General features: G+C 43.2%; 1 protein-coding gene across 1 annotated transcript in view; it reads left to right on the forward strand.

Annotated features, from left to right (window-relative positions):
* Nucleotides 1-19,036, forward strand: part of Crim1 (cysteine rich transmembrane BMP regulator 1) — a 175,774-nt gene that overhangs the window by 23,802 nt on the left and 132,936 nt on the right. The window contains exon 2 of the mRNA XM_052186388.1: nt 15,776-15,949. Within this exon, the coding sequence (XP_052042348.1) occupies nt 15,776-15,949 (174 nt within the window). The remainder of the gene's footprint in view (nt 1-15,775; nt 15,950-19,036) is intronic.

Consider the following 19,036-nt stretch of genomic DNA (forward strand, 5'->3'; position numbering starts at 1 on the left):
TTTGTAGGGTTAGATTAATTCTTACACACTTGCTTAGTCTGTCTTGAGCTTTGCCCATAGGCATTTATTTAAAGCAATGGGTGGCTTTAAAGAAAGCGGGAAGAAAACGTTTAGCAGCATAGTTGATAGATTTGGACCATTCAGTGATTTCCGCCACTCGGTCTTGAGACAGAAACTGGCAGGCATGGTTTCGAGGGCTTTGACTAAGATCCGAAGGCTACCTTAAATGGGCTCCTTCACCCCTTCACGCCCTTACTCCTAGCATTTCTCCTCTCTTCTTCCCTTCTCAGGTCTGTTTCCAGTCAACCACATTCTAAGTTGTCCTTGTTAGGGCTACAGTTTTGTCTCCCTACAGTTTCATCTCCCCATCCTTTTACCCATTGGGGTTCTAATGGTGTGGAACTCTCTTTGTGAAAGAGTAAGGTTGGTGTTGCTCCAGTTACTGCCTAGGGTGTAGGTGAGTTAGGTTGTCAGTTCCTATCCTTCTTTGACCTTCTGCCCTCGGGCAATCACGTTAGACTGTGTTTCCTGGAACCAAATTCCCTAAGCCTTTAGGCATCCGGTAGGCTGACCTGGGAAGTCCTGATGAGGCCAGGGTTTGTAGGTTTGAGTTCAGGCCTGAGAAGAGAGATACAAACAAAATAAAAAACACATCAGATTCTGGGAGAGCTGGGCAGAGAAATTCAGTGTTGGGAGTTATGTTGTTGCTCGGTGGGTTAGGAAGTTTGGATATTACCTGGGAAGGCAAGCAGCATTTTACTAGTCAAAGGTACCTCAGACTCTCAAAGGGACTGGGGCTAGAGAACTATTCACTTACCAGGAGTCAGAATTCTGGAGATGGTTCCTTAGAAAAACCTCCCTCGGCCACTCCCCCCCCCCCCCCCCCCCCCACACACACACTTGACAATTAGATCTAAGACTGTGAACCGGTTATCCGATGCTCTTATTATTTTAAAAAGTTCTGCCAAGTCTGTAGTGTTGACTTTGTTTTCCTATCTCATCCATAGAGGTTGGAAACTTGTCCATTGTGGAAGGAGTTCTTGGGGGCCTCTGATGCCCGTCTTGCCTCCACGATACTATCTGGAACAGAGTCACAGTAGGTTAAATTGGCCCCTGGTGAACTTTTAACTCCAGTCTCCCTGCCCTGCCCCCACCCCCAACGAAGGAATCTGGAGCCCTCCCTGTGGTGGTGAGAAGCCACTGGAATGCAGCACTCTGACCCCTTGCAGTTAGGCGTCCTGGATGGACCTGGCCTGCGAAACAGGAAGGAATTGAGAGAGGGAAAGCAGCTTGTCCTGTGGCCTTGGGGTGGGGTGGAGGGAAAGGAAACCCAGGGTGGTATTAGCCCCCACCCCCACCCCACCCCAAGCAGCTCAGGAGGCGCCTACCTAGAGGGGTTGACAGGTAGGAACAGGTGTGTTTTTCTTCCTGCTAGGTGGAAGTTGAACCCTCAGGGAAGCTGGCTTCAGGCAGGTAAGCTGCCTCAGAAGGTGGGGTATTGAGGAAGGGGTTTGAGGTAAAGAGATGGATGCATGGGAAGCTGTAGGATGGAAAGGATGGATGGAAACCGGAAATGTCCAGAGACCATATGGACTGAGCACAATTCTCAAGGCAGAATCCAAATGTATCAGAAGGTAGGAAAGACCACCCCACCCCCCACCCAAAAGAAACTACGTCTCATTTTTTAACCTTAGAGTAGAGCATACCCCGTTTGACAAACAGTGTCTTAGGTTAGTGATGGGAACGAGGAGCACAGAATCTGATTGTTGCTTACTTTCTCTCTTTTTGCTTATGGATGGACCGCAGTCACCCACCTGGGAAAAGGTTTTCAGGACAAGCCTCAGGTTGAAGCTTCTTACCCCTTTGTAGGACATACAACTTGTGCCCTCAGTTTCCTCCTAATTGAATTCTTTTGTTGGAGAATTCATGTATACCCTTCTCTAGTCATGAGCTAATTACACTGTTTCCAAACGGCAGTAAGCTCTGCTGGTAAGGCAAGCCAAGCATTTTTCGTTAGAGATACTCAAAATTAAATTTCATGCTTTTGTGAAAGGAGTAGAAATTATAGCGTCGTCTGTTTGTGAAACACCTGTTCTGTTGAGGAGAGGCATCCTCTTGCCTCTGGACTTGAAGGAGTTAGGTTTCCTCTGCAGCTGGAGTCCCCCGTGCATAGGAAATTAACTCTTCCTAAGCCCCAAGTTGTCCCGAATGGTAACCGATGCCCTGTCCCTCTTCTTACATGACATCCGTAAAGCCCTGGGTCAAGTGCTCCACAGTGTCCCTAACTAGAAGTGTCTTGGTTATTAGGTTCAGAGTTTATTCACTGGCTGTGTGAGTGCCGTGTGTACAGCAGGCCTTCCTCAGCCTGGTTGGTGCATACAGGAATGCCAGACCCTCACAGTACCAGGGCTGCATCTCTAGTTGGCCCGAGAGCATAGCAGTTGGCCACAAACCTGGAAGCTCAGATACAACAGAAGCACCAAAGAATGTTTTAAAGAGCATTAACGGGTCTGTAGATACTGCACAGCTACATACTGTCTCCAGTCATTTGGTGGAAACTAGGGATCCTCACAGCTAGCTGGCCAGGATGAGTGTTTTGCTTAGAATAGACTTCGGAAAGTTTGTCGGTTTAGTTATTTCTTCTTGGACCTAAATGTAGTCATTCTTGAATATACTTACTGTACTTAAGCAAAAAAATTCAACCTTTGGGCGGGAGTTAGGGTGTATGTAGTTCCACAAGTTGTGAGTCTTGTGATTTGAATAATTTCCTTGTGGTTTTCTTCACATTTTGAAGACTGACTATAAATAGAACACAGTTGCGGAGTTACGACTTTGGAACAACCACCTACCTAACTGCATATGGGAATCCATTCTGTGGGAGCATGTGGGAGAAGAATTGGGTAATTCACAGTTTTTGTTTACGTTTCACTTGAAGCAGACTAGTTATTCTCTGTGAGTGCATGCTTATGCATGCATGTGTTCTAATTAGAAATACAAAAATGTATGAACTTCATTCTTTGACACTGCTATAGTTTAAAATACCTGAAAATTACCATCTTGTCCCCAGAAGGCCTAATTACTGTAAGGTTTGTTTATTTATTTTGCATCTTATGATATTAAATATGAATGTGCTCGTAATGAATAGAACACTGGAGACATACAGGAAGATTTTTGTTTGTTAGTTTGTTCGTTTTCAATGGTGTTTCTCTGTGTAGCCCTGGCTACCCTGAAACTCTCTCTGTAGACCAGGCTGGTCTCAAACTCAGAGATCTGCCTGCCTCTGCCTCCCAAGTGCAGGCATTAAAGGTGTGCACCACCATATCTGACTATGAAGGAAGATTTTTAAAGGTGATGCTTTTCCTTTCAACAACAGCTATAGTAACTATGCCATCTAGCCAGACATACCATTCTCTTACTTCATTCAGCAGGTAGTTTCTGTGGCCTCACTGTGTGCTATTCATTAGGCATACATGGAACCAGGATAGAAATGAAGAAACTTAAGAGTCCAGCTGCAAAGCAGCTATTGTAATGTTTTAGGGTAAGGGACGGATTGTGGAGGGAGATGCTACACGGGGGTTTGTCAAGAAAAGTGTCGTAGAAACTTTGAAGTGGATTAAACTAGATTGGATGGTTGTAGTTGTGAAGAGGGAGCGAGTCTCCCTAAGAAGAGGAAATGGTTATCTACAGAAACACATGGAAATTAAAACGAGCCTTTACCCAGGGAATTGACTCATCCGGTAAATACTTCTGGTGGGCCTTCTTGTACTGAATTCTGTTACAGTCACGGAAGATACAGAAGTGAAAACAGGCAAAAGTTCCTACCAACCTAAAGCTTTGTAGTAAAGAAAGAAGAGGCAAACTGAAAAAATTGGGGAGGTGGACAGGGACTGCGGTGGTAATAGCTGGCTTACGGTTTTAAGTAGGGGAAGTTCTGTGCAAAGCCAGTCTCAGACCTGAGGAACAAGGGCTGTGCACTCACAGAAAGGTGGATGTTCCAGGTGGCTAGGCCACCAGTGCCTGGTCAAGAATCCTTTCCATTGTCCCATAATCTACATTTGCATCTTGCTGGAGAATCCAGGGCAGATTTGAAGGATGGGATGCCTTCAAAGTCAATATGTCAGACAGAGCTCACATTGTTAAGTTTTCCTAACCAGCAATGGCTGTTACTCTAGCTCTTGTTTTTAATACAACACTACTGTTCTCATAAATATTGCTCTCAGAAATATATATATATATATATGTGTGTGTGTGTGTGTGTGTGTGTATAAATTGTGTATATGTGTGTATATATATATGTGTGTATATATATATATATATATATATATATATATATCTTATAGTGTAACAAGTTAATCTTATAGTGAAACAAGTTATCATTTGGAAATTGTAATGTTATGCATACCAATATTGTTATCATGGTTTGTTACTTGCAAATTGCTTCTTGTTGCAACCAAATAGCAGGATTCCTGTAGTCATAGGTTGACATATGTGAGACCAAATGTAGACATATTTTACTACACACACACACACACACACACACACACACACACAGGTTTGGGCCATTCACTTTTTACTTACATACGCACACACTGTGATATTGAGAGTTGAGTTCACAGGCTTGTGCATGATAGGCAAGTGCCCTACTACTGAGCTATCCTCTTCAGCCCCGAAGGTTTAGATATTTAGGGGAGATACTGTTTTGAAGAACAGTTTTGGTGTTGAAGGCAAGACTCAATCAGAAATATAGTTTGTTGGGCTGTCAGTCTTTTGATGATTATCTTCCACTTGGTGGATCCTGAAGAATGTAGGTGTTAGTAAGGTGAAGTTCAGAGCAGGCTTAAGTTGATTGGTGTAGACATTTCTTACACAACAGATGCTGACTGAATTCACAAAGTTATTATCCTGAAAAGATTCCTTAATGCTACTTATAGATCATTACACCTTCAAGAAAGTCATTACATGCCCTTCAGGAGCCTTGCTGTAGATGAAAGCATTGTCTGCTATCACAAAGAAACCCTTGTTCCTTCGAGGGTAGGCGAGTTGAGATCATGCTTATAAGCTTAGAGTTTCCATCCTTCTGATGATTGCAAAGGAATGCCCATGAACTGTTTGTCTTGGCTACAGGGTATGTCTGCTTGTTCCCAACGTTAAGGGACCCTCAGCAGTGGGCCTCAAGGTCCTGTCTTGCGTTGTCAGGAGCTCATGTCTTCAGCATCCAGTGAACTTAAAAGTTTGCTCAGCCAGTGCCCAGTCCTGTATTCTTTGGTCTTCACCTTTCCTGTGGGATACAGTCTATGTGGAATTCAGACCTAGGTGGCTGGGTTCACTCCTCAGCCAAGTGAGTTCATCCTGGTGAGGCACCTAGTCCACTCACTGGCACGTAGCAGTGCTTACCTAGTATTGACTCTTACCATGGGGGCGAAATGTGCTTCCCTAATGTGCTGGCTGTTCAGCTTCTGTGATGAGAACCTTAAATTCTCCACAGTGCTTATTTTCAGAGTATCCTTTTTGTTGTTGTTCTTGCTTAAGGATTCAGTCATACTCTTCATCGTGAAGGTATCCACACTTCATTGTAGGCGTCCACACTTTTCACCATAGGGCTTCACACTTTTTACTGTAGGTGTTCACACTTTTCACTGTAGATGTTTACACTTTTCACTGTAGGCATTCATACTTTTCATTGTAGATGTTCAGTTTTCACTGTAGATGTTCACACTTCTCACTGTAGGTGCTCACACTTCTTACTGTAGGTGTTCACACTTCTCACTATGTGCTCACACTTCTCACTGTAGGTGCTCACACTTCTCATTGTAGGCATTCACACTTCTCACTGTAGGTGTTCACATTTCTCATTGTAGGTGCTCACACTTCTCACTGTAGGTGCTCACACTTCTCACTGTAGGCGTTCACACTTCTCACTGTAGGTGCTCACACTTCTCACTGTAGGCATTCACACTTCTCACTGTAGGTGTTCACACTTCTCACTGTAGGAGTTCACACTTCTCTGTAGGTATTCATACTTCTCACTGTAGGTGTTCACACTTCTCACTGTAGGTGTTAACACTTTTCACTATAGACATCATTCACTCTCTTGGTTGAGTGCAGCTCTTTATACCTTGTCTTCTGGTTTGCTCTTGGTTATTTGACTAACAGCTGTGAAGCCAACAGCATACATTAATATTTATAAAATAGTTCTGTGCATTATTCATGCACCTAAGTGCCTTTCTGGAATAAAGCATTAACTCGTATCATATTATCCAATGCCATGATATGCAGAAGTGGCAGAAAGGAAACTAAGTTTATTATTTGTTATTATTTCTCTAAAATGGTAGAGGCATAGGCTATCCATTCACTCATTCAAAATGTCATAAATATTGATACATAGAAGCTCTGATTCATACAGCATTGAGATGAAAAGCCTGGAGTTTATATTAGTATGTTCAAAGTAAAAAGCCAGAAATCCAAAGGTGTTTCTCGGTCATAGGTGGCTTTCTTCATCTTGCACCAGATTTACTTTCTAGAAATGATTTGACCCTCAGATATTCACATTGCTTAGCCCTCATTCAAGTCCTCCCGTCTTCTGTCCGGATCCCTTTTGGCAGATGAGGATTTTTGCAAAGTTGCTGTTTGCTGGGTCCTAAGATAGCTCAGTGAGGAAGCTGCAGTGCCACAAAACCCGCCGTGGTGGTTGAGGGGGCGTGTCTCCCGTAAGCGCCGGTGATGCCCTTTGGGAAGGTATAGGAGGTGCGGGCCTTTGCAGGAAGTTCATCACTGAGGATGGGCTTTGAGAGTTCTTAGGAGCTTTCTGTGAAGAGGGAGCAGAGTTGTGCAATGCTATGGAGTCACACAGCAGCACAGGTAACAGGATGGACACCACTCGGTGTCGCTGGCGCAAGGGGATGTGTGGAAGACAGGAAGCTGAAGATGTGCGTTGGGCTTACTCTAGACGGACTTTGTGCTCCATGCCAAGGGCTTGAATGGGCAGGTGTAGGACTTTTTTACAGACCATCGTTTGTAACTGCGGAGTCTTTAAGAAGCTCAGGGCTGGTCTCTCAATGCCTCTCAATGAATGTTATTTACCCAAGAGTACCTCTTAGGAAGATCAAACCCTGGGACACGTGAGAGACAGCTGAGGAGGGCGTTTAGGGAACCTTGATGAAGAGATGAAACGAAATATTACATCCTTCCCTGAGAGTCTCCCCGTAACCAACACTCACCACTGTTAGGCAGCTAACGTTTGCTAATTGACCACCATGGAGTTAGATGTTCACTGGACATTCAACCACAGGGATGCTTACATCAGTGGGTCCTCTCGCGTACTGCGAACTTTGAAGCTGAGTTTTCCAAACTCAGCTAGTCTTGTAGTAGGAAATTACTTCAAATGTAAATGATGGCTTTCAGAGCTATTTAATTCTGTGGCAGTATCCTCAATAAAATTTTAGTATTGCACAATTTCAAAGGTGTTGGCAAACCTTTAAAGAAACTTGAGAGGAAAGTCTAAAGGGGTCTCATGAATTATCCATTCCATCACCACCTCCACCCTCCACCCCCCCCACTCCCCCCCCCCCCCCCCCGCTTTTGGTCATTAAAGCTTTGGGGCCTAGAGACCTGCATGCTGAAGGGTCCTTCAGGGACCAGCATCACAGCGGAAGTTAGGGTCACCTGGCCAGGGCCTTCTCTTATGTCACCTCATCTTAGCTTCTCTTTGTCCATATGCAGTTTAAGATAAATCCTGGTTTAGACAGAGCTGAGGAGTGATTTTTAGTATGTTGGTTAGCACCAGGCTTTCCTGTCCTCTCCTTGTTTTTGTTGTCCTTCCTTCTAGAATCAAGACATCTTCTCTTAAGCCTCCGTACTATTCTTCACCAGCATTCTGCAGTCAGAAAGGACATTATTTTCTCCTATATTTCCTATACTATCTCCACATACTTGATATGTGACTTTGATGTGACTGATGGAGGCACACATAATAGATACCAGGATGTCCTTGAAGCAGAGGTGATTGAAATAAAGAGAGGCTGTGTCCGTTTACGTTTGTACTTCACTTCTGGCTCTCCCGTTAGCGGTGCTGCAGAAGCATCTGGTGAGAAATGCAGAGGCAGACCTTACACCTGCTAATCAATGTGCAATAAGTGGTTTAGTTAACCGCATCGCTCATTCGCACTGATTGTCACCCAGACACGATGGGAATCAGCGTTCTTGTCCATCACACAGTTGGAGCTTTATGTCCCTTCCCGTCTTGAGCAAATAGTCATATGGATATTTTAGTATAGACACCAAACATAGCTCCATTTCGTGCAAATGTCTGAAAAGGAAAATTTCACTAAGGGAAGTCCTTTCTGCTGTTAACCATAAACGTGACTTCCCTGCTTTGCACCGAGCACAGCCCAGGAAAGAGGGAGAGGAAGCACTGCATCTGCAGCACAGGCTTTAAGCCTGGAGCAGAGAGATGGAACGCTCACTGACTAGGTTCCTCCCGGAGCAGCGTAGAATGCCTGATAGCGTCCAGCTGGGAGCCGCGGCTGCTCAGAGCAGCATTTGGACCTTACAGGAGTTTCTAGGCTGGCGTGGAAAGAGATGCCAGTATTAGCTATTTGCATCTTACCGTAGCCACAGGGATATGTGAACAGCTGAAGAATTAATTTGATCTATATTCCCAAAAGCCTCTCCTCTGCCAACAGAATTCCATTACAGTGAGCTTCTGAGTGTGTATCGTGAGTTTGTTTCTTGATTTTTAATGTCTGCTCTAGCATATTTCTGGGAAGTGGGCTCCAGCATAATGGAGTGCAGCTATCTCTTAGTTTGGAGTAAACTCCATTAACCTGGGCAGGGGCAAGGCAGAAAAGGAGAAGCTGTGAGGGTACAGGTGTCTTCTGCCTCCAGGGAAGCAGATTTCAGAGTAACAGAGCCCTCTATTCAGGAACCGTCATCCTACCTGACATGTTCTATTTCCACAAGGAAGAATAGTTTGATGAGCAGAGAAGTCGAATACCAGATCAGCCAGGCTAACAAGTCCACAGCTAATTCTCGGGGCGTTCCATATGGTGCCGAGGAGGGAGTCTGTTTCCTGTTAGACCTGGAGTTGACGGGCCTTCCAAATACCTTGTATGAGACCTCACCACATCTTTCTGCCTGGTGCTTTCTCTCTCCTCCCAGGATGAAAAAGCTCTGTATTTTAAATATTGCACATCAATGTGAAGGAAGGCCAGCTCAGGCACCTTCCAGAATATCACGGGATATGATGGAACAGAAAGGCAGCCCAGGATGAAATAGACACGGGGCGGGGGTTTTGACATCGCCATCACATGGTCACTATAAAATAAAGAAGCCACTTACATTCTGCAAAGTTGCTTGCTGTCCAAAATCTACAAGAGCTGTCAGGCGAACAGGGTCAGGAGGGGTCACTTTAAACCGGTAAAGCCATGTACATGGGCGACAGACGTCAACTGTGTGAGCTAGGACAAAGATATCAGCACAGGTGCAGTCGGCCCATGGCTCTGGCATCTGGTCATTTAGGATGGAGACCCGTTTTATAAGAATTAAACAAAACTTACAAGAGCCGTTCCTTCCTCTGTTTCCATGTGTTTCTTCCTTTTAATATATGGCAAAGTTTCTTCAGCTTTTTTTTTTTTTTTTTTTTTTTTTTTTTTTTTTTTTTGCTGGCAACCTTTCTAGGTGGCTTAATGTAGCAGAAATTTTAACTGTAGGGGAATCCCATTCTTTTTGTACTAAGTGAAGGGATAAAAACAAGATTACCTGCACAGCATCCTCATCTGTCCTTGATACTCTTACTGCGGTTGTTCAAAAACCAAATGAGATCCCAGATAACAGCTTCTGTTTCTTTTTATGGCATTAATATCCTAGGACGAGACCTCATATAAATGACTTTTGTTTTTTTTTTCATGTTGACATTTTTTTACTTACAAATCACACATTAGCACAAATGAATTGAAGAATTATTATTAGCAAGTGAATGTTAGACTAAATATTAGTTGCTTCTCTGTTACTGTGATAATAATACCAGAGACTGCATTTTATAGAAGAGTTTCTTTGGGCTTATGGTTTCCAAGGGAGCGTCTGTAAGGTGTGCGAGGCGTGGCAGGCAGCTGGCACAGAAAGCTAGCTGGGAGATCATATATTCAATTGCAAACGTGAAGCAGAGAGAAAGAATTGGAAGTAGGGTAAGCTTTTAAACTCCCAAAGCCTGATCCTATCGAAGCACTTCCTCCACCAAGGCCTCGCCTCTCCATAACCTTCCTAAACTGGGCCAAGCGACTAGGAACTGAGCTTGGATATCTACTGAGCTTCTAATCCACAAGCCTATCAGGAACACTTTGCCCTCAGACTTCCATGGGAAGCGGTTTTTTGTTTGTTTGTTTGTTTTTTCCTGGTTCAGTGATGACCTTTAGAGATAGACCTTGTTCAGTGCTGTTTCGTAGTCTTGGGTGTCTTTGCTGTGATAGGGACCTGTATACTAGCAGGGCAAGGCCATGTTTTAGAACAGCAGTTCTTAAACCATGGGCTATGGACTTGTGAGATCACAGCTATCTATATAGTAATACAAAATTTGTATGTGTCTTCCCCCTGTGTATCCATTTGACAACAGTGCAGCAAAACACAATGCCAAGAAAAACTATTGGCATCTTGGTTTACAGAGCCTATGGCACCAGGCTAGACTTAGTGAGTCCTCCTTTTCTCCACCATGTACTGTAGTGCTGAATAAGTAATACAACATTTAAATAAGATGTAAACAAAACCAAAAGCCAAAAATCCTCCCCCTGAGGAGACCCTTAATTCCTTAACTGAAAGTAAGGTTATTAATTGAATTAATTTTGAACTCCTTACCTCACTAGTTCTGAGGGATGATGAAAAGAGATGTGCCTAAGAAGTAATTCTGTGGCACACTGAAATGTGTTGTCTGTTTGGAGGAAAAACCGTGAGTGGAGATGTCTTGTTGGCAGTTGAATAGCCTTCTGTAATTGGACATACTTGGAAATGCAGCAGTTTGAACTTGTCTGCACATTAGATTTCTCTTACATTTAGGAAAAATAATTAACATCCCAGTTTGTTATCCTGTAGATATAAACTTTAAAATACATTTGCAATATATTTTATAGTATATCATATATACCTCTTTTATAGTATATAATATATACCTGTTGATTTATCTGTCTAGTACACTACAACTTATCACATGTAGAATTCCCATTACTTGCTATAATTAAGGGGCTATACCCCTGATCTTGATTCTAGTTTTTTTCTAATTGGACTGAAATGAAGATGGCAAATATCAGATGCTTTGTTGTATACTATCTGTAAAGAGAATTCACCAAATGCTATGTAGTTCTACAGAAAGACCACCCTGACCCTGCTGCCTGGACGTTCTGAAATACAAGATTTTCTGAGCATTGATATAGCACAAAGTCTATTCAGTTATTTTGTTTTTAAAAAAATCTGAAATATGAGACATTTTAGGTTTCAAGGATTACAAAGAAAGATTCAACCTGCACTGGATTCTGATTGTCTCATATTTGATCAGCTTTGTGGGCTAATCAAATTTCATTAAATTTTGCCTTCAATCTCTGTTGATTTTTTTCTGTTAAATTGTTTTAAAGTATAATGTTCCGTAATAGAAAACCATAAAAGCATTTGTCTTAGAAGCATGCTGTTCTCCATCCTATAAAACAGCCGTTGCTAAGGGAACTACTTGCGGAAAAAGAAAAAAATAAAGTATTGATTAGGTGGTGCCAGAGTTGCAAGGTTTTCTTTCAAATACACCTATAAGATAATGTTGGCTTCAGAGAGTCATTTCAGGCTGATGGAGAGGATGCTGGGGACAAACCTTGACTGTGGACCTGTAGGTGTGGCCAGTGCCACAGCGAAGACACTTCAGCTGAGAAGCAAAGCCACGCAGAGCCAAGGACATCATGAAGGGGCTGTTCCCTCTCAGTTCCAACTCTGCAGTCAGGGCAAATGGCCTCCCTCTGTCAAGGCAGGGAGAGGCATCTGGTAGTCAATCAGCTTGGCTCTGAAAACGGCCTTCTTGGAAGGATGATAATGCCACCAGATGTTCAGTGGCCGTCATCTGAGAGATGAACTGAGAAAGAGATTAATGGCATGTGATTCCTAGTCAGAAATTACCAGTGTCTACGCATTTCTTTAAAATATGTGTGCCTCACCTAGTGCTTTTGTGACAAGCTTTTAAGACCGGCTTTAAAGTGTTTTAAAAATATAATCATCTTGAAACAGCTTTTTCTTGCAAGTGTTGGTTTTATAACAGGCTATATTGTTGTTGTTCATACCCATACCCATATATACCTGTACTATGTGATGAGATTACAGAAATTGATAGTTCTATTCTACCACTTAGGTCTCTGGCCTATTGGAGAAGGTTAACTTACATAAAATCCTGGTTTCTGTGCAGATGCTTGCAGGTAGGTGGTGGAACAACTCATTTTCCTGGGCATTTTGGAGGAGACATCTCGAAAGAGGTCACATTGACCTGAGTCTCAAAGAATGAATGAGAATTACATTGAAGCAAAAACAGACCTGTGTTGTAGGTAGAAGCACAAAGCAATGGGAATGGCTATAGGTTCGTAGTGTGAACCTCAGTGCACATGCAGGATGTTGGTGTGATCACCAAAAGGTGATCACTGAAGGAGAGCTCTGTCAATACCATGAAGAACCTTATGCTCAACGGCAAAGTTTGGACACTGTTGTTTGGCAAGAGAGAACCCCAGAATAGTCTTGGCTTTTAAAGAAAGACAGCTGTAGCCGGGCAGTGGTGGCGCACGCCTTTAATCCCAGCACTTGGGAGGTAGAGGCAGGCGGATTTCTGAGTTCAAGGCCAGCCTGGTCTACAAAGTGAGTTCCAGGATAGCCAGGGCTACACAGAGAAACCCTGTCTTGAAAAAACCAAAAAAAAAAAAAAAAAAAAAAAAAAAAAAAAAGAAAGACAGCTGTAGTAAATGTGGAGGAATGAGGTTGAAGGACAAAGAAAAGGCGTTAGGGAGAGAGTAGAGGATTCAGTGACCCCTCTCCCTGCCTCATGATGGTAAATGTGGGTGTGAGGTGGTACACACACACACACACACACACACCATGATGATATAATGTAGATATGGAATGTTTATTGTGGCAAGAGTTACTGTGGAAGAACCAAACCAATTTGGAAATACTGCACATATCTAAAAATCAATCATAGAGATTACCTTTCATTAAAAAAAGAAAAGAAAGACAAATAGTCAAACAGATGGTAGTGGTGCACACCTTTAATCGCAGGATCCAGGAGTCAGATCTCTGACTTTGAGGCCAGCCTAGTCTACAGAATAAGTTCTAGGATAGCCAGGGCTACACAGAGAAACCTGCCTCAAAAAAACCAGAGGCAGGGGAAGGAAGAGGGAGAGAGGAGGAGGAGGAGGAGGAGGAGGAGGAGGAGGAGGAGGAGGAGGAGGAGGAGGAGGAGGAGGAAAAAAACATGGCTAGTCCAGTGGTTCAAATGTTTTATAAATTACTTACAAGTTTTGAAATTCTGGGGATTAATCTCTGCATTGCAAAGTTTAACGTGCAGCCATAAGAAGTCCTCCACAAGTTCCTCTGAACTTTACCAAGACTGTTTTCATAGCACATCACCAGCTACACACATGTGAGACGTCACTGAGGTGCAACAGCACATTGTAACTGGGGACAGACAATACTACTCGAGCTTGAGGTGCTCAGTGTACTTTCTGGTTTTCAGAGAACGTGAGGGAGTTTGGTTCCCATGAAGTGCGCCTTTGTAAGTGTGAGTATTATTTATGTGTTAAGGGAACAGATTATAAAATAGATCACTCAGCTATCTGCTTATAACTTTACAAGCAGAAGATCATCAAAGCTGAGGCATGATTATGTAAGCAAGGCTACTCTAAAATCAAAACAGATTTTGTTTTCTCTTCTGCCATCTCATAGAATCACCCTGAAGCTCTTTAGGTTGTGATTTCTTTTCCTAAGTGACCTTGGCAAGAAAATTATATCATTAAGGAGGGAAAAATGGGAGAATAATCTTGTGTGGCGTGAGACTGAGGGGTAGCATCTGTAGGAAGTGTTAGCTTTGTAGAGAGACATAGCTGTTTGTTTGCACAGTCGTCTATGACAAAATACCCCACCCCAGCACGTTATGAATTCATGTCAGGGTCTCACAGAGGCTAGGCAGAACTACCACAGAGTTGCACCGGAGCCGGAAAACACTGTCTTAGGCTGACATTTCCTCCTCAGTGTGAACAACAGGTGTAAGTGTTCTTAAACGCCAGCACTTTGAAATTCTCTCTATAGATAGCGTTATCTAAGACATGTTTGCCGTCCAGCAGTCAGACCCAGTTCCAGTGAGATAGGGTCTTTTAAAGATAACACGAAGAGGGGGAGACTTGTGTCATGTCCCCGGCGTCTGTTCAGAACTACGTGGTTTTCTGTAAGATATATTTGAAGTAGGAACAGTAGTTAAGAATCAAGCCTAACTAGTTTCTTATGTTTGTTGGATTTTTTTTTTTTAAGAAAAAAACAAGCTGGTTTGAAAGATTTTAATTCTCATTATTTTTAGCTGTGTTTACTTCTATGGGTATGTACGTGAGCGTGCAGATTCGGATGGAGGTCAGAAGGTGGTTATCACATCTCCTGGAGATGGAGACACAGGGGGTTGTGTTATTGTGTGGGTGCCAGGAATGGAACTCACGTTCTGTGCAAAAATCAGTACTTGCTCTTAACCGTGAAGCTCCTCTCCTGCTCCAAAGCAGGCTTTTCCAGCCCCAAGGTTGGCTTTAGAATCTAATCTATCGACATTCGTTCCATGACAGGACAGGAACCTGAATTGGTCCCACCTTCGCAATGTCATGACTGGGTTGTAGCTGTCTGGGTTGTGGTCCTCAGCTTCATTGTAGGTAGTGTTGGGTGCCAGCAGTGGGTTCCAAAATATGTTAGAGATGCTACCCTCCACTGCATCTCCCCCTTCCTCACGGCAGTATGGGAAGCTTGATGCTTACTAGCTTCTTTGCTGTATTGTGCAATATAGTGAGAAAAGGAGCAGCCTAATTTTTCTCTTGAGAGTGCCAAGTTTAAGTAACACATATATCCTTCTAGTGAACGTGGAATGGATGAAGAAGCTTTATTTAAAAATTAAAAAGTGCTTGCGCATGCATGGATGTGTGTGCATGTGTGTGTGCGTGTGCGTGCGTGCGCGTGCGTGTGTGTGTGTGTGTGTGTGTGTGTGTGTGTGTGTTAGAAGTCAGAGAACAAACAACCCGGGGTGTCATCCCTTAGACACAGTTACTCTTTATTTATTTTCTGAGAAAGGGTCTGTGGAACTCAGTGACTTAGCTAGGTTGACTGGCCAGCAGCTCCAGGGATCCTGCCACCCCCTCGCCAGCACTGAGATACACCAGCACACCCGCCTTTCATGGGTTCTCACATGTGTGCAGCGTGCACTTTACTGACCAAGCTATCTCCCACGCCCTGTTCCCCCAATTAAGTATTTCGTAGGAATCATAGTTGATGTGTGGCACACAGGAGTCATGGGTTTCGACCACAAGTGTGACGATTTAGTTTCTACATGTGTGGCTGTATTTGAGGCTTCCCGGTGACTTAGGAGGTAGCGTGCGTTCATCTGGACAATTTCTGCCCAAACTGCCTTTTCGCAAATGATGGCTTCACATTTGGGTGCTGATCTTGGCATCCCACTATGTGTTTGATCTCAAGGCCTTTAATGAAACGGGAGAGCAAACCTTTCTGCGTAATTCTCTTGCAGATGAGGACTGGGATGATGACCAGCTGCTAGGTTTTGAGCCCTGCAATGAAAACCTTATCTCCGGCTGCAATATAATCAATGGGAAGTGCGAGTGCGGTACCATCCGAACCTGCAACAATCCCTTCGAGTTTCCAAGGAAGGACATGTGCCTTTCGGCGTTGAAGAGGATTGAGGGTAAGCATGCTTTGTTGTTGTTGTTGCTGCTGCTGCTGCTGCTACTGCTGCTGCTTACTGTCTGTTTATACGCCTCCACATTGTGCAACCCAGCAGTGATAGAATTTGAGCCTACAAAGGCAAGGACAGTCTTAGAGAGTCCTAACGGAGACATGTCCAGTGTGTCAGGTGCTGATGTAACTGAAGCACGCATTCCCCAGAAGTGTGGGAGGGTGTGCAGTCGTCCTGTGAGCAGGGTACCTTGTGCCAGCTGGCCTAGGTCACCTCTGCATAATGGATGATTTCATGAGCGGTGTGCTTGGGATTAGCATCTGTTGTCACCCGGTCCATTCTGCTTGATTGACCCTAGCATGGCGCTCTGCTAATTAGAGAGATGGCTCATCTGGCAGAGGGGGAAGAACTGGGTAGAGGAAAGAAATGTGCCTTTGCCTTGAGAGCTAAGGTTCATTTTGCCAGGAGCCAGAATCAGGCAGGTATGAATGGATAGTGAGACGCTTCACCTCTGGAGAGAAGTCAGAGATTACATTAAAGTAACAAGAGAATTACACTAATATGGTCCAGAAGTTTTGTCTGTTCGTGCATGTAACCTAGAAAAAGCAATTGATAACTTGAAAAGTATATTTGCAAACATAGAAATCCCAGTGGAAGAACCCCGAGCTTAGTGCTGGAGCTCTCAATAAGAATTAAGAGAACGGAGGTCGGATGAGCCCTGACCCACCATGGCTGAGTTTGCCTTCAGCTCTGGGTTCTTCCTGGTGGGAAGAGAGCTGACAGAAAAGGAGTGTTAACAGGAGACAGTCTTAAACTCACCCTTTTCCTTTAGAATGCTGCCATTCGAAGACCGGCAAAGCATGCAGTTGGGAGTAGCAAGCATTTCCTGTGTCCAAAATCACGCCCCTGGGGCAGCTGAGCAGGACTGAAGTTTCTGTAGTGTATTAGTTTTACAGTGTATTAGATGTATTAAGCTGTTCTAAATAATAAGGCATTTATAATAACCTATAGAATAGTGTTGCTCATTTGCACTTACCAGAACTACTTGAAAATTGAGAGACTATAGTAGAAAATAATAAAAATAAAATAATAAAAATAATAAAAGCATTCTTTTATTTTAAAAATAAAAGTATAGGTGACTGAATCCAAGCAGAGACTCATGCATTCTAGGCAAGGGATTTACTGATTTTATATAGATATGTGTGTGTGTGTGTGTGTGTGTGTAACATACATACATACACACACACACACACACACACACACACACACACACACACACACACACAATATTCTTCTCCCATACATGGCATCCCAATCAGTTTCCCCTCCCTCCACTCCTCCTAGTACCCACATACATACCTCCTCTCCACCCAAGATCCACTCCTCTGTTTCCCTTCAGAAAAGACTAGGTGCAAACCCTCATATCAAGGCTGGATGAGGCAACCAGTAGGAGGAAAAGGATCCCAAGAGCAGATAAAAGAGTCAGAGACAGCCCCTGCTTCCACTGTTAGGAGTCCCTCAAGAACACCAAGCTACACAATCATAATGTATGTGCAGGGGGCTTAGCTTAGCCCTTACAGGGTCTGTGATTCAGTGATTGTGAGCCCCTGTGAGCCCTGCTTAGTTGAGTCTGTGGGCTGACATCTCTCCCCAGTCTGACAAAACATTTTAGAACTACAGAGAGGAGTAAATAACACTCCTTCTGGTCCTTAAATTTGTACATGGCTGATTCGAGCTTCCACATACAGATAAGTTACAAAGTTAACCTTCATGTCAACCTAGAGCTATAGATGATTTAGTTCCATGATTATTTAAATAGTTTTATCCATATTTTTAAAATCAGATTATAGGAAATAATATGACAGACTGGGTCTGCCACATCTCGCCATTCTTACACTTACGAAACAGCTGTATCCAGTGTTCCCATTGCTCTGCAGTGACTGCCTCTCAGCCACTCTGCAGTCACTTAACTAATGCCCTGCTCCTCCTCATGGTCTCTTCACAGCCGTCTAGGTTGTTTGAGATGTAGTGGTTTGATTAAGAAAGATGTGTCACCAGACCTGCTGTCTGTTCACGTACAATTTAGCACAGTTTCATTTGAAAGGAATTAAGCATTTGTTTGTAACCTTCGTGATGACTTTCAAAGAGTGATTCTACGGCGGCTGTTTGTGACATCTCTTGTCTTTTACATTGAGATCATTCCACAGTAATTACTGTATCTAGTTACTTTACTTTAAAAAAAAAAATGCTCATTTTGTCAGAAGGCCTTCATGTAATCCAAAGGTAGGATTGATTGAGGCCATTGAGGGTTAATTGGTTTGTTATTCAAAAATAAGGCATTCTGTAGTTTTTGAGATCTTTTTAAGAACTCGGGATTGGGGGAAATCCCTTTTCTGAGGAGTAAGTTTTGGGAAAAGAAAATCCTTCTTATTGTTAACCATGTAGAACTTAAAGATGATCTTGGGCTTACGAGTAATTGAGTCTTTAAGACTCTTAGAAATTTGAATATATAGTTGGAATACTGTAAACATCTTCCAGTCAAGCAAGATTCACCCAGAACTGTACCTTAGGATATGATGGAGGTAAACTGTTTAATAATGGGCTTTGGAACTGAAAACAACCTGAACTAAAACACACAATTTTGAACTGAGAATTTGTATGACTTACGTGCGAGACACTAGGAAGCCTGGTCAAAAAGAAGGTTTTATGCAGGTAGCAGATAGGACTGGATGGCACATTTGGTGTTGTAGAGTGAAGATTTTGAAAAGGAGATGGAGACCTGGGGCTTTGGGAATCCCTCCCTGAGTTAGCTCCAAGCGCTTAGGAGTAACATTAAATGATGTGTACTTTCTCGAAGATTGAAGAAAGGTGGGAAGTCATGATGTGTGCTATTTTATATCACTGTCTTACACAGAGTGGGCAAATAAACTTGTGAAGGATGCTTGGTGGGAGAAACAGGAATTGAGTCTGCCTCTGAGAAACTCATTGAGTAGTTCTACAGAAATGGGGATATATAATCAAGAGAAGATAATATCCATCGAAGTACTTGGAATTGATTGAATCAGTGAGCTTTGTTGGCGAATATGAACGGATAAG

The sequence above is a fragment of the Apodemus sylvaticus genome, chromosome 6 (genome assembly GCF_947179515.1).
Source record: "Apodemus sylvaticus chromosome 6, mApoSyl1.1, whole genome shotgun sequence".
Classification (NCBI taxonomy): domain Eukaryota; kingdom Metazoa; phylum Chordata; class Mammalia; order Rodentia; family Muridae; genus Apodemus; species Apodemus sylvaticus.